We start from the raw sequence: 14416 nt of genomic DNA, 5'->3' as shown, positions 1-14416 counted from the left end.
CCTAGATTATTGATTCATATGCAACTTCTTATATATATTTTTTCTTTTGAATTTAATTTCTTATAAGCAAATACAACCTGTAGTTGTTAGCTTGCCTGATATATCTAAGGTTATGGTCACTCATGCTGGCATTGTCAAATTCAGCCATGCTTTGTTTTTTTTTTGTTTTTTTTTTTATCAAAGATGTCTTATACACCTAGTTTTGCATATAAATTAACTTCTATTTCTAAACTAGCTTTTATTCCCAATTATGAAGCTATATTTATTTCAAATTTATGTGTTATTCAGGATCAGAATACCAAAGAGAGTACTGGTTTAGTTGACAATAATGTTGGTCTTTATGTGTTTAAAACTTCTATACAATATGAAAAACGTTAATTATGTTATTCTTTATTGTAATTCCATGAAATATAATGTTTCGATAAGATTGAGATCCCTAACTCAAAGCATTCAAGGTTATTCGCTCCATCATCCAGTTGTGTTGTTCTCTCTCTTCTCCTTGTCCTAGCCGCGGGGAGGGTGCCTGCAAAAGACACTCAGACGCTCAAGTCAGTGACTTTGCGTAATAATATTGTAATAAAGATTAATATTAGAGTAAAATTATCTGCTTTATCTGTCAGACAAATATTTATAAATTATTATAATGAGTTTACCATTAGTCTAACTCATTAATCACCAATAAATAACATTATTCCTGTTAATTGTCAATAAATGACAATTATTTTCATTAACTTCCCATTGATTTCTCAGATTAATTTCCAGACCGGTCAGTCATTTTCTTGTTGGACGGTCAGTCTCCCGATCCTTTGGCTGACCAGGTGGTCCTACGGTGCACAAGCCCCCCAAGCCCAAACGTGCTCTTTATTGGAAGAGGTGCGTCTGGGTTATTGTGAGCCTGAGAGAGACCATTCGCGTTATATTTAGGGAGTATATTTCGATGTGCTTTAAGTCTTCATTCTTCTCAGTACCGAGCAACAAACTCTAGGAGTTCTCTTTGGAACTTTTTCCTAGGTTGAGCAGTAGACGCCTGAAGTTCTTTTGGAACTTTTTCCTGTGCAAGATATTTTCATTCACAAAAATATGCGTTTAACAAAATATTAAATATTTTATTTTGATAATGAGAAGCCATTAGAACCTAACAAGGTTGGACTTTGGTGGTCCAACTACTGATGGAAGTTCTTTTTAGAACTTTTTCCTATGTTGATAGGAGTTCTTTTTAGAACTTTTTTCCCATGTTGAGCGGCGACTGATGGGAGTTCTTTTTAGAACTTTTTCCTATGTTGATAGGAGTTCTTTTTAGAAATTTTTCCCATATTAAGCATCGACTAATGAGATTTCTTTTTAGAACTTTTTCCTATGTTGATAGGAGTTCTTTTTAGAACTTTTTCCCATGTTGAGCATCAACTGATGACAGTTCTTTTTAGAACTTTTTTCTATGTTGATAAGAGTTCTTTTTAGAACTTTTTCTCATGTTATGTAGTAGACGCCATGATCCTGTTATCTGCATTGAAGAAAAATAACAATTCGATTTTGAACAGTCAGAAAAATGTAGTTAATAAAATTAAGCTAGTTTAAGTTATAAGGCCAAACAACCGGACAAGCAAGACCGTTCTGCTTTCGGTTGAATGTTTGAAGATTACAATGGAGAATTCACATTAGGATGTGTCACAGATGAGTTTGTAAGTGCTTTACTGCTGCTTTGTAACTATCTCATTAGACTCATATATGACATAACTAGGTTGTCAACTCTCCTTTGGCAAATTTCTCAATCTGCTATTCCTCCATGATCAATCATATGATCGCAATTTGGAAATAATAATGCTAAATGAAGATAATGACACCTCTTCATTTTAACAAACTAATAACAAGCATCTTGGATGTACCTTTTTCTTGTTTCCACATTAAGTGATACAAGAAAAAATTTGCCAACCTTTTTCTTCCAATGAAGTTAGTTCAATGCGCCTTTTAGGCTTGCCAATGCCTGCAACACCTTCTCCTTCTGAAAAAGCATTTCCGTTACATAATTTTAGGTCCATTACTGGGGTTTGAAGATTTATAACAAAAACTGGTTGTTGCATGTTTCTCGCCAAAAACGTTTATCTGGATAGCATAACCTAACTCAACCTCAATCTCAACCTTAGCTGCAGCCTCCTCGTCAATTAAATACTCGAACGCACCAACGGAGTACGACCTCCCATGCGTTTCCCCCTTGGTCGCCGCTTCACGGCAGCCGCTACTGCTAATTGTCCCCCCCCCCCCCCGACCTTAAGCCAAAAGCTCTTGCCATCGGCGACGTACGACGAGCGGGAGATCTTGGCGAGGTCAGACTCCGACGCGCTAACGGCGGATCGGCAAAGCGGACCCGTGAGGTTCAATTGGAACCATGGTGGAGTAAATCGGGCGCGACGGAGATTTAGGAGCGGCAGGGCCGGATTCGAGCTTTTCTTGGAAGAGGCTGTGACCTGCAAAAGACACTCCGACGCTCAAGTCAGAATTTTTCTCTATAGGTCTTTTATGATTCAATAGTAGGTCAAAAAGTACGTTTACCTCTCGAAAGTAAACCCCTATTTATAGAGTTTAAAGGAATCTGACCAATTAATTTTACCTCTTAATGATCATTAATGCAAACCTTAACTGCTTAACAGTAGCCGTTGCGACATTAATTGTGTCTTAACTCAACGGTTGTCGGGACTGAGCGGTTGCGAGACGCTTTCTTGCATATCCACCCGCTCGGTTTTATCCCTGCACTTTGTCACCCTTCTCGATCGATCCATAGTAACATATAATATTTGGCATATATTAAGATTGGTTACCCTTATGATGAAAGACTTGTTGTTATGAAACACAAACATCCTCATATATAGTTCATTGAGTCTACTAAATGTGGCATTTCTCATCTTGCAAAGCAAAATAAAATTCTTTTTCTTATAGCACTTCTCATGAATGCGAACCCTTTAAATGGATTCATGTTGATATTTGAGGTTCATGTTCAAATTCTTCTCTAAATGGTGATGGATATTCTCTTTCTATTATTATTAATGACAGTACTCAATATACTTCCTCTACATTATGAAAAACAGGGTTGAAACCCTTATACACTTAGTTAATTTCATTGCATTTATGAAAATTCAATTTGGAAAATTCGATGAGGTCATAAGTTCTGATAATGGATGAGTTTGAAATGAAAAACTATTTTAATTTTGATGGCATCACAAACCAAAACAAGTTGCATTGGAACTCCTGAACAAGACATTGTAGAAAGGAAACATCAACATGTCTTAAATGTCACTTGTGCATTAATCTTTCAATCTAACCTTTGTATGCAATTATGGAATTATGGAATTATGTTGTCATTTTGTGATTCATTTGATGAATCGTATTATCATTCTTTTTCTTAAAAATCTTTCTCCATTTGAAAAATTATATGATGAAGGGTTTGATTTGACTCAGATCCATGTATTTGGATGTTTATGTTAAAAACAAGGAATCTTCTTGCTAGCAGTGAAGATCAATTCAAATCATGATTCAGATTGGGCTAGATGCTGTAATTATTGTTGCTCTGTTAGTGGTTACATTCTCTACCTCAATCATTATCCTATATCTTGGAAGTCAAAGAAATAGCCAAATGTCTCCAGAAGTACAATGACTTAAGCACAGAGTTCTTGCTTCAACCATTTGTGAAGTACAATGACTTACTTATCTCATACAAGATCTTCAAATCCACCATACACAACCATCCCTTTTGTATAATCACAATCAGTTCGCCCTCCAAATCGCTTCTAATCAAATATTTCATAAAAGTATCAAGCACATAAAAATCAATTGTCACATTGTGAAAAAAAAAAACTATCACGATGTTATCAAACTTCTATACATATGCTTTAACCTTCAAAAAGCTAACATCTTAACCAAAATTCTTCCTCCATCAACTTTGCTCCAAGTTGGGAGTGCTCAATTATCTACTCTTACCTTGAGGGAGACTCTCAAAATTCATCAAAAAAAAAATCAAATTCTGCATGATGCGGTCACCATTTCTCCCTCTCGTTCAACACAACGACTGTTTTTATAGTTTTCTTTGTTGCGGTCTAGGACACCTTGTGTTGCACTTAAGTGCAATTTTCTGATTTTTTTTTCTATTATATATAACATACGTCTTGGCCCAGGTTTGTATATGTTAGAGTTTTGCTTTCAACAGTATTAATTTCTTTCATATTTTATAGCCTTACTTGTTTTCTTCTACTCTTTTCTTTTAGACATTTCTCAAATTTTTAATTATTTGAAGAATACATTTATAAATTGCAGCCAAATCAAACACCTGAAATTGTAAGAACTACACAAGACCTCTTAATATTAGTTGTAAATGTAATAATCTATAAAAGAAACAATAAAATTACAATAATAATTGATAAAAGAAAAACAATATTAAAACTATGTCAAATATTCCTTACAAAGTACAAAGTGATACTCAAGTTTTATTTAACAACATATCAATATTGATTGAATCTTATTCATTATATTTCAAATTTCACTCTTTTTTCCTCAAATAAAAAAAAAATCATTGTATAATTTCACATGTACCGTATTCTAAATAAGATTCAAATTATATTAAGGATTAAAACCTTAAATTGCCCTTTTTACAACATCCATACTCTTCTTTCATTTATCACAAAATGAATATCTCAAATAAAAAAACAATGAATCCTTGTTTCAATAAATCAATCAAACACCAATACTAGGGTGTTGCTCCCTCCACCTCCTAGCCTTCTCACTCCACCTCCCTAATTATCTTTAATTCCAATTATATCCTTAAAGATAAAATCTTTTATTTTTATTATTTTATTATTTTAATATTTTAATATTTAAATATAAACTAATATAAATATACATTATTAAAATACATTAAAAAGATATTCAAAAATAATAAATCAAAATATTAAAATATCTAATAAAATAATAACAGAAACATAAAATTAAAACAAAGCTTAAATGGATGACATCCTTCAACGGATGTCAACATCCGTTTAAGGCGAAACGGATGTCGACATCCGTTTTTGCCTTAAACGGATGTTGACATCCGTTGAAGGATGTCATCCGTTTAGGCTTCGTTTTCATTTTACGTTTTAGGGTTAAAGGATTATTGGAAAGATTATTGGAAGGATTATTGGAAGGGTTTAGGGTTTAGGGTTTAGGATTATTGGAAGGATTATGACTACGTACCTGGAGAGGAACCACGACAAGCACATTACACCACAAACGCACTGCACCACGTACTGCACCGAAAGCAAGAGAAAGATTGCTTGATAATTCTTTTCACGATCACTGAGCTTTGCAAAAAAATATTTTACTCATACAAGGAACTACGTAGGTTATCAGTGAAATAGGTTATAAATGAGTAAAATTAAAAAACAATAATTCTAAAAATAAAATTTTACTGAGGAGCAAAATAGTAGAGGAGAGGTGGAGGGAGAAGGCTGTGGTGGTGGAGGGAGCAACACCCCCAATACTAACGCTATATTAGTTAGTGGAGGAACCCTAAACAATAAGCTCTGCTCTGATAATGATCTACATAAACACTCCATTCTTTCCTCAATCGGTATGCAGTGTGCTCGTGGTCTTAAGAAAGGAATTGTAATTTGATCATAATTTTTTATCTTCCCTTCTAATATATACAAACCTAACATTACAAATAGCCCAAAAAAATAGTACTGTTTACATTCATTTGTAGGATGCTTTGTTATATTCATTTCATAAGTAGTGATTTTTTCTAGTAAAAGTAAAAAATTAGTCCACACAATCATAAATACTGATACAATTCACATAAAATCCGGGTGAATATCATCTTCCACCCTTTCATTAGCTATTGTCTCCAAGACAATGTTAGCACATGAACCTGAATTTTTGTCCATGTTGAAGCTTTTATTCAGTCCAAACTCTGAATTGTCATCGTACTCATTTAAGTAACCGCTCCATTTGGAGGCTATCTCAGTGCTTGTTTGCTTGAATTTTTGAGTAACCTGATCATATTGTGTCAGGTTATTTTTTCGTCTTTTTGGATTGTTTTCAATCATTGATGTAGCTCTTTGTATAACTGGATCCTCTGCATCAAAGTGAAACCACGTAAATGACACAATGTGCAAGTTATTTAATGAATTAATTAATAAATTAAAATGTTTTTAGTTTAATGACATAATTAAATTTTACAATATATTTTTTTTGTTTACCCTTAATCCTTAAGACATAAGTAGATAAAATCTCACAAAATGAAGTAACAAGCCAATAATTCTCAGTTGGTAATGCCTAAGCTAAGTGCAATAAAAAAAGGTATAAAATTTGAAGTTTTGTATGCTCTGAACCATCGGAAGAAATTGAAATATACAGAAACACATTGTAGAATAAAGGAATATGCACCTTGAGAGTTAAGGAAAAGTGTCTTCTTGAAACACTTGCCACTTCCTGCAGCATTATTCTCCGTCACCCTGCTCTTCTTGAACATACCCGTCGGCAACTCAGTCACTACAAGCCTTTCGCAATCATCTGTGCAGTTCAATCCGTCACAATTTGGAATTTAACTTCATATGTAATCACTATAAGACCAGTTAAAAACAGTATTAACATTAAAAAAATACTCTAAAAACCTTACAATTTATATATACATACATACCACATGTATAACACAATTAATATTATTAAACCTCTCCAGTTTAATTTATATTTAGTCTTAGATGTTTTCTGTAAATATATTTATACCAAATGAATGAATGAATTAAAGAGAAAAGATTTTCTTCACTTTTTACCATAATTAGAAGTAGTCTTACAAACAAATATGAGATTGGATAATAATATAAAACCATTTTACCTGAATATATAATCATTAGGCTCTAAATTAAATTCTAAAATCTATTCTTTTTAAATTTCCACCATATGATTTTAAACTGTGATCCGCAATCACAATTATGACCACAATAATGCTTTTGTAGAGTTGTCCATAACAGAATCCACCAAATTTCAGTCATACAATCTGTTGTAGTTCATCTACAGCAAATTCAAATTTCAATTTTCATTTTAATTTACAAGTGTCACCTCATTCACAACAATTTTTAATTTTTAGTTGAATTTATAAGTGTCACCTGTCAAATAGTGTGGTAGTATGGAATGTTGAAAAAAAGTAAACGAGGTACCATATGGTTTGTGCATTGGTGGGAGATTTCATAAACAGTAAAAGATACACCGATGATAAAAATAATCTTATAGTTCTTTCTAAAGTTATGTAGAAACCCTAAAAGATATATCAGTAATTAAAATACTTGTATAATCCTTTCTCATGGTTGGTACAGACAAAAAGTTTAACATTGCACAACCGCAATGCTCACAATCACAACCACAAAAACACAATTTAGAACAAAACCAGCATTTATTTTCAGGAAATTCTAAGGCAAGAAAATAAGTAAAAGTTTACCAAAAACTAATTTCTAAAATTCAGAATACAAATTTAGTGTACAAGTGCTGTAAAACAAACCATCGTTATGAAGTTGTTGCTCCTCAAGAGTGTGATGATCCTCTTGGTCGAGGTAGGCAGACCAATCGTTTCTCTTCTTTTGGCGGCTAACTTCGCCGGCGGAGATTCCTGGTGCCGGATCTAGGGTTCCGGCGAGAGGCAATTCTCCGTCGTCGAAGGACTTGCGCGACATGTTGAAGTCCTGAACGAACTTGCGAACGTCCTTAGCCATGAATCCCTGGGCAAAGACTCTTCGAACCGATTGCTTCTGGTTACAGATCGCGCAACTCCATTTGTTGCTGCTCTTCTTCTTCTGCTTCACCTGAACACATTCACCGAATAAATAAAAATAGAATTAGGATTAGAATGAGAATGAGAATAAGAATGAGAGAGAGAGTTTGTGTACCTGCATGGTGGAGCATTGGTAGCATTGGAGAGCGATGAAGAGCGTCGACATTAGATGCAAAGAGAGTTCTGTTTTCAGACGATACAGGGAAAATTGGGGAAATTTATCTTTTTTTTTTGGCGCCTAAGTTTTCCAAAGTTTGTTTTCAAATCAAACAGTTTATATTTAAATATTTTCATTTCAGAAATTATAATGGTAAGATTTGAAATTATTTTTATTTTACTGATAATTTATTTGTAAATATTTTAGTTCAAAATTTAGTTTTGGTATTTGAATCTATCATTTAGGCGTTTGAATTTATATGGAATATCCAACTTTTCAATGATTAAAAAAAACGCACTAACAAGAAGAGAATTACTTAAATCAAAATATCATAATATTTTTTTATCATGATATTGATAAAGATTAATCATAGCCCAAAGTATAATTAATATCTTAAGTGCAGAAGGTGAGTAATTTCTTCCGGCATAATTTATTTCATAATCAAAAGATTGAAAGCACGAACACGTTACTTATATTTAAAATTTTCTACTTTTTTTTATTTTAATTATAAATTCCTTTTATCTTAATTTAACATATTTTGTATTTTCAAATATTTGTTTCTAAAATCATCTTGTATCAATCTTTTGTTTAGAACTATTTTAATGTATTGAATCAAAGTTACTACAATTGTTAGATTCAATATATTAAGTGACATTGTCACATTTTCTCTAATTACATATCTCACAAAATTGGATGAATAAATTACTTGAGTTACATTTAATCTTCTCTTATATATGAATCATATATGAACATTAGAAAAGTTTATAAATAAAGAAATTATCATATATTATAATAACTTTGAATCTAAAGCATTAATTACAATGTCTAATATATATTTATACAATGTTTTGGCTATAAGATCTATAGTTTTATCTTATTCATTTTTATGACACTTGTTGCTTTTAGGGTTATTTTAAAATGTGTACCCATTATATTTAAATATTGAATAGTTGATATAAAGATAAAGAGATGTCGAAATTGAGTCTCGATTTGTTTCCACTTATAAAAAATGTTCGTGCATGGATTTGGAGAAGCACCACCATTTGTTTTTGTGGTTGTACAAATAAATGAAGGCGTGCAAATGAGAGGATGTGTCCATGTCTACTTACGTATATAATAAAAGGAAAATGTTTCTTTGACGTTTGCCAACTTTCTGACAACGCCAACGAGGCAGATGTCCATTGGCTAAATTTGAAAAAATAATTTCAATATTCAATTGATCAGGGGAGGCTATTCTGGGAAGGAAAAAATACGAAATTTGTTTTCGCGCTTTCCTTATTCTTCTTTCATTCGCGGTTTGGCTCTCTCATCTTCAAAATCTCTGTGTGGAACCCTAAAGCCTTGGCCCACCTTCGTCTCTACCGTTGGTGTTGGTCGGTCTCCCACCTCTATTATACTCCTTGTTTGTGGCGTGACCCAACACGTTGTTGTGCAACATTGAAGTTGTCTTGGACGTCCCTGTCCACCATTGGTATTGTGTTCTATTGTGGTCTTCGTGTGTTGCGCGAACCGTAAGCATATTCTCGAGCATTGGTGTTTTCGCGAACCCTGACCTTCGTGTCCACTGAACCCTAACCTTGGTGTCCACCATTTTTCCATTGTGCCTCTTTGTCGCAAGCCACCCAAGATTGAAATTTTACCCCAAGGTTGGTAGCATTAAATGTTGGTGGTTTATTATTGTTAGTGGTATTGTGACTGTTGATGTTGATTAACTTGTGAAACCCGTAAAGAAATGATTAAGTCATTGTTGTTATGTTTATTTTATTGTCTTGTTTATGTAACTTTGGTTGTTGTGTATTATTTATTTAATAAGTATTCTATGTCTTATAACTGCAGGTCAAATGACAACCTAAAAAGGAAATGTAAGATGCAATGTATTTTTTTTATAGATGATGTTTTATCTTGTGAATGTTAGTTATTGATCATGTTTTGTTAATGTTATGTAGTAGCGCCTTCGTACCTCGATGGATTCATCCAACATTGTTGAAATGAATCGCTTACTAGGAGAAGCTCATGTAGAGCGCATTAGGATGACTCCATTTAGGTGGTGTTTGCATATCCTTAGCCCTTTGGAGGTGAATTTGAAATTATTGAAGGTGATGGTCTGCCGCTGGGTTGGGCACGATGCTAGTTTTAAAGTGAGTCAACAATTGGTCTCATTCACTGATTTTGATGTTTTCATGTGCTTAGGTTTAGACATCCCTTTTGATCAATCAGTAGTTGGTAAGGTTGGTGAATTGTTTAATCCAAAAACCACTACTTTGAAGGAGTTGATGGACATGTTTAATGTGATTGCGTAGGATGAAAACATTGAGGTTGATATAGTCTGTAGGTTGTATTTTATTTTACTAGGAAGTCTGTTTATGTTTCTAACATGCCTTGTGTAGTGTTAGATGACTTGGACAGTTTGTGTATATATGATTGGGCTAGCGGTGTACATAAACATATTGTACATAATTTAAATAAATGTATGAAGAAAATAATGTCGGGAGCTATCGCCCAGTCACTGAGTCTTATTGTCAATGTGATCGTTTTGCAGGTAACATGATTTGTAATTGTTTATGTTAATGGAATGGACTACATTGTAAAACATGGCTCAGTATTTTTTTTATATTGTAGGTTTGGGCGTTTGAACGACTTTATTTGCATGGTCATTCTTCTCATAGGAGGTTCCCGCGCATATTGCAATGATTCTCGTTTAACTCAAGAACCAAAAAAATTGAATATTTATTTCAGACCGGAGATGTAAGTTTGTGTGCCTTTGTTATATGTTTTTTTTAATTATTGATGGTGTTATTTGATTAGTTTTGTTGTGTGTGATTGGTATAGGTAAATATTCATTGGTATGTAAGTAAGGAAGATCGTGAATTGTTCGCCATTCATGCTGCTTTCCACATGGATGACGGAGGGATGGTTGAAGGATCGTTGCCTGAATCATCCAGGGTTGAGGAAGCGGGCAATGAAAGCTCCGATGACGACACTTGGGAAGCAGGTGCTAAGGACAGAATGAGGAAAAACAATAAAAAAATCATAAGATTGAATGCCAAGATTGGAATTATCACGAGGGAGTTAATTGAAATTTGTCAAACTTCAATATGAAGAAGCTGCATGTGGTAATGATGAAGAAGGTGGTGGAGCTCATGAAGCACCTGTAGGTGGAGGTGATGAAGAAGCTGATGGTGGATTTGATGAAGAAGCTGCTGGGGGAACTGCTGAAGACCCTGCGCATGAAGATGACAAAGTTTCAACATCTCACCATCCAAGTGTTTGTATTGAAATTGATGATGATGGTGATGATGATGAAGGGGAGGTACCATTGGGAATCCCCCCTTTGCAAAGTTATGTTGGTGATCCAACTAGTACTGTGAATGTGGACAAGTTGTACTATGCAGCCAGCGTAAGAGACAAACAACATAGGTAATTGATGATCATGTTATTTGACATTGGTGAAAGGTGATGGTTTTTGATTGAATAATGTTTTTTTTTAGGGTTGTATGTGAAATCATTGGCTAGACCTTGATCGCAACTTCATGTTACACTTTAGCGCCATTGGAATACGTTGATAACATGGTAACTATTATGTGACATGGGTTTATGTTAAATGTTCATAGTTATGTTATTGATTGTACAATTTTAATTGTGTTGATGATAATTTATGATCATTCATTATGTAGGTGGTGTTATTTGCTACTATTATTTTTATGCACTTTGAGAAAAGGTTCTACGGTGTTGTTAAGAGGATTCTATTTAGTCCATTATACGGGGTAAGTAATATTTATTTTGATAACATATATTTGATGGTACAAATTGTGTGTAAAGCATTGAGATTTAATGAATTTTAAACTATACACAACACCCTATTCTTGGTGATTATAGGAGACGTCCCCAAAATAGACACGTGTTTACACTACATAATTACAACTCTTACTTGCGTTCTGATTTTTTTGGAGTTGGAGACATTGTCACAGCTGACTTTGTGAGTTAGGTTTAAATTGTAAGGACAATGTTTGGCTATTTTTTTTGTACATGTATTGACATTTGGTTTTCTTTGTTTGTAGTTGTTTATGCCCTTTGTACATGATGATCATTGGTGGTGCTATTAAGTGAAACTTAGCACATTACAAATATTTGTCATTGACTCATAGGGCAGGGTATCAAAGACCGGAAAAGGATTGACAAAGTTGTTGTATGTTTTCAAAATTTATGATTCCAAATAAACGTGTTATTGCCATTTAATGTGGGATTTGATTAAGTTGTTTTTGTACTTGGTAATTGGTAGGCTGAAAATGTTGAAGGATTTTTTCGCATGTTGTACAATAGATCCGAAGGGAGTATTGGACCTTTGGCTGTTGAACAAGCAAATATCTCATCCCAACCAAACTTGTAAGTTGTTATAAACATTGTATGTTGTCCATAATGTATGTTGTCAAAACTGATATATGTTGTGGTTGCATTCTTTCAGACATGATTGTGGTATTATAATGTTGAAAGCAATGGAAATTTGGATGGTGAGGAGAAATACAATGGGAAAAGCATGCCTCAATATACGAATGTAAGTAACATTACGATTGTTAGAAATAGTTGATGATTGTGGTAATTTCTAAACTGTAAAATTTTGGTTTCAGGAGGAGTTTCTTGGAATTAGAAAGAAATATGTATGGGACTGGATCCTCAACAACGAGAACATTAGAAGAATGGAAGCGCTAGCGGAATATGGATTGTTATAGGATTGATTTCATTTGTACATATTTTGTTTGTATATGACAAAGACGAGTTTTTGGCTTTGTAACAAACATTGATATTTATGTACGGATTGTTATTGCAATAAGATGTTAGCTATCATGAATAGTTATTGTGCAATGTGATTTGATTAACATTGTGTGTGTTTTGATGACAAAGTAATGGGCAACGTCACTTTTGTAGTACATGATTGTGTTAAGTTATTACATTGTTAATTTGACGATGTTTTTGTATTCGTTTGGTTGTTGTGTTGAAGGAAAATTTATGTAATATTTCCTTCGGTAATCGTTTACAATAGTACAACAATCGATTACGCGAGAAAAAATTGGATTTTGTACAGAAACGTGTACTACAGGAGCCATTTGTGGTAACCTGGGTGACCATGGTCAATAGTTTTAACTTTTTTACATGTATCTAATAGTTTTTAGTAGATTTTGATGTTCAAGTGTCAGTACAGGGTGAGAGGTCATGTATGGGCACTCCATCATGGAGGAAAGAAACAAGTTTTGTGAGATGGCCAACTTAGGTTAAGTCCTGAAACTTGTGCAGGCAAAAACGCACTGAAAATCGTTAACAGGTGGCTCGTAAACGATTACGAGAGAAAAATTTGAGTTTTGTACCGAAAGTTGTAAAACATGAGCCAGTTGTGGTAACTTGGGTGACCATGGTCAATATTTTTAACTTTTTGACATATAACCCATGGTTGTTAGTAGATTTTGATGTCCAAGTGTCAGTACAGGGTTGGCGGTCATGTATGACCACTCCATCATGGCAGAAAGAAACAAGTTTTGTGACATGACGAACTTAATTGAAGTCCTAGAAGTTATGCCCGCAAAAACACATAGGTAATTGTTTACAATTGTCTCGTAAACGATTACACGAGTGAATATTGGGTTTTTTTACAGAAACTTATATCGTAGGAGCCAGCTGTGATAACCTGGGGTACCATGGTCAATACTTTTAACTTTTTTACATGTATCCAATAGTTTATAGTAGATTCATGGAGGAAAGAAATAAGTTTTGTGAGATGACCAACTTAGGTTAAGTCCAGAAACTTATGCAGGAAAAAACACACTGGTAATCGTTTAGATGGCTCGTAAATGATTACGCGAGAAAACTTTGGGTTTTGTACCGAAAGTTTTAAAGCAGGAGCCAGTTGTGGTAACTTGGGTGACCATGGTCAATATTTTTAACTTTTTGACTTATATCCCATGGTTGTTAGTAGATTTTGATGTTCAAGTGTCAGTACAAGGTTGGAGTTCATGTATGGGCACTCCATCATGGAGGAAAGAAACAATTTTTTTAAGATGACAAACTTAGTTGAAGTCCTGGAACTTGTGCAGGCAAAAACACATTGGTAATTTTGTACAGTTGTCTCCTACACGATTGCCCGAGTGAAAATTAGGTTTTGTATAGAAACTTGTACTATATGAGCCAGCTGTGGTAACCTGGGTGACTATGGTCCATAGTTTTAACTTTTTTACATGTATCGAATAGTTTTTAGTAGACTTTGATGTTCAAGTGTCAGTACAGGGTGGGAGGTCATGTATGAACACTCCATCATGGAGGAAACAAACAAGTTTTGTGATATGACAAACTTAGGTTAAGTCTTGGAACTTGTGGAGGCAAAAAGACATTGGTAATCGTTTACAGAAAACTCGTAAACGATTACACCAGAAAAAACTGTGTTTTGCACATAATGTTGTACTACAGGAGCCAGTTGTGGTAACCTG

At 33.9% G+C, this 14416-nt stretch overlaps 1 protein-coding gene across 2 annotated transcripts; it reads right to left on the bottom strand.

The window, feature by feature from the left end:
• Positions 1-362: 362 nt before the first annotated feature.
• LOC124820916 (uncharacterized) lies at positions 363-8038 on the bottom strand. 2 transcript variants are annotated; one of them, XM_088114344.1, is made up of 6 exons: positions 7902-8038; positions 7517-7817; positions 6409-6534; positions 5891-6097; positions 5218-5270; positions 363-523 (listed from the first exon to the last, which is right to left on the bottom strand). In XM_088114344.1, exons 1-6 carry the CDS (start codon positions 7950-7952, stop codon positions 437-439), a joined length of 825 nt encoding a protein of 274 aa, XP_087970470.1. In that variant the 5' UTR covers positions 7953-8038; the 3' UTR covers positions 363-436. The 2 variants fall into 2 exon arrangements, with proteins under 2 accessions (XP_087970470.1, XP_047148662.1); XM_047292706.2 differs by lacking the exons at positions 363-523; positions 5218-5270 and having other exon boundaries at positions 5579-6097.
• Positions 8039-14416: the final 6378 nt, after the last annotated feature.

This window comes from Vigna umbellata, chromosome 4, assembly GCF_029865625.1.
Source record: "Vigna umbellata cultivar VRB3 chromosome 4, Vumbellata_1.0, whole genome shotgun sequence".
NCBI classification, from domain to species: domain Eukaryota; kingdom Viridiplantae; phylum Streptophyta; class Magnoliopsida; order Fabales; family Fabaceae; genus Vigna; species Vigna umbellata.
This window is presented reverse-complemented; position numbering and strand designations above follow the sequence as displayed.

What these genes read in the sequence shown, in the direction of transcription:
- LOC124820916 (XM_088114344.1), bottom strand. Translation starts at nt 7,952, where the DNA reads ATGTCGACGCTCTTCATCGCTCTCCAATGCTACCAATGCTCCACCATG. An exon ending in GCAACAACTTCATAACGATG is followed by an intron (nt 6,535 to 7,516) that starts GTTTGTTTTACA and finishes TGAACTGCACAG; the next exon opens with ATGATTGCGAAAGGCTTGTA. An exon ending in CAACATGGACAAAAATTCAG is followed by an intron (nt 5,271 to 5,890) that starts GTTCATGTGCTA and finishes CTTTCGGTGCAG; the next exon opens with TACGTGGTGCAGTGCGTTTG.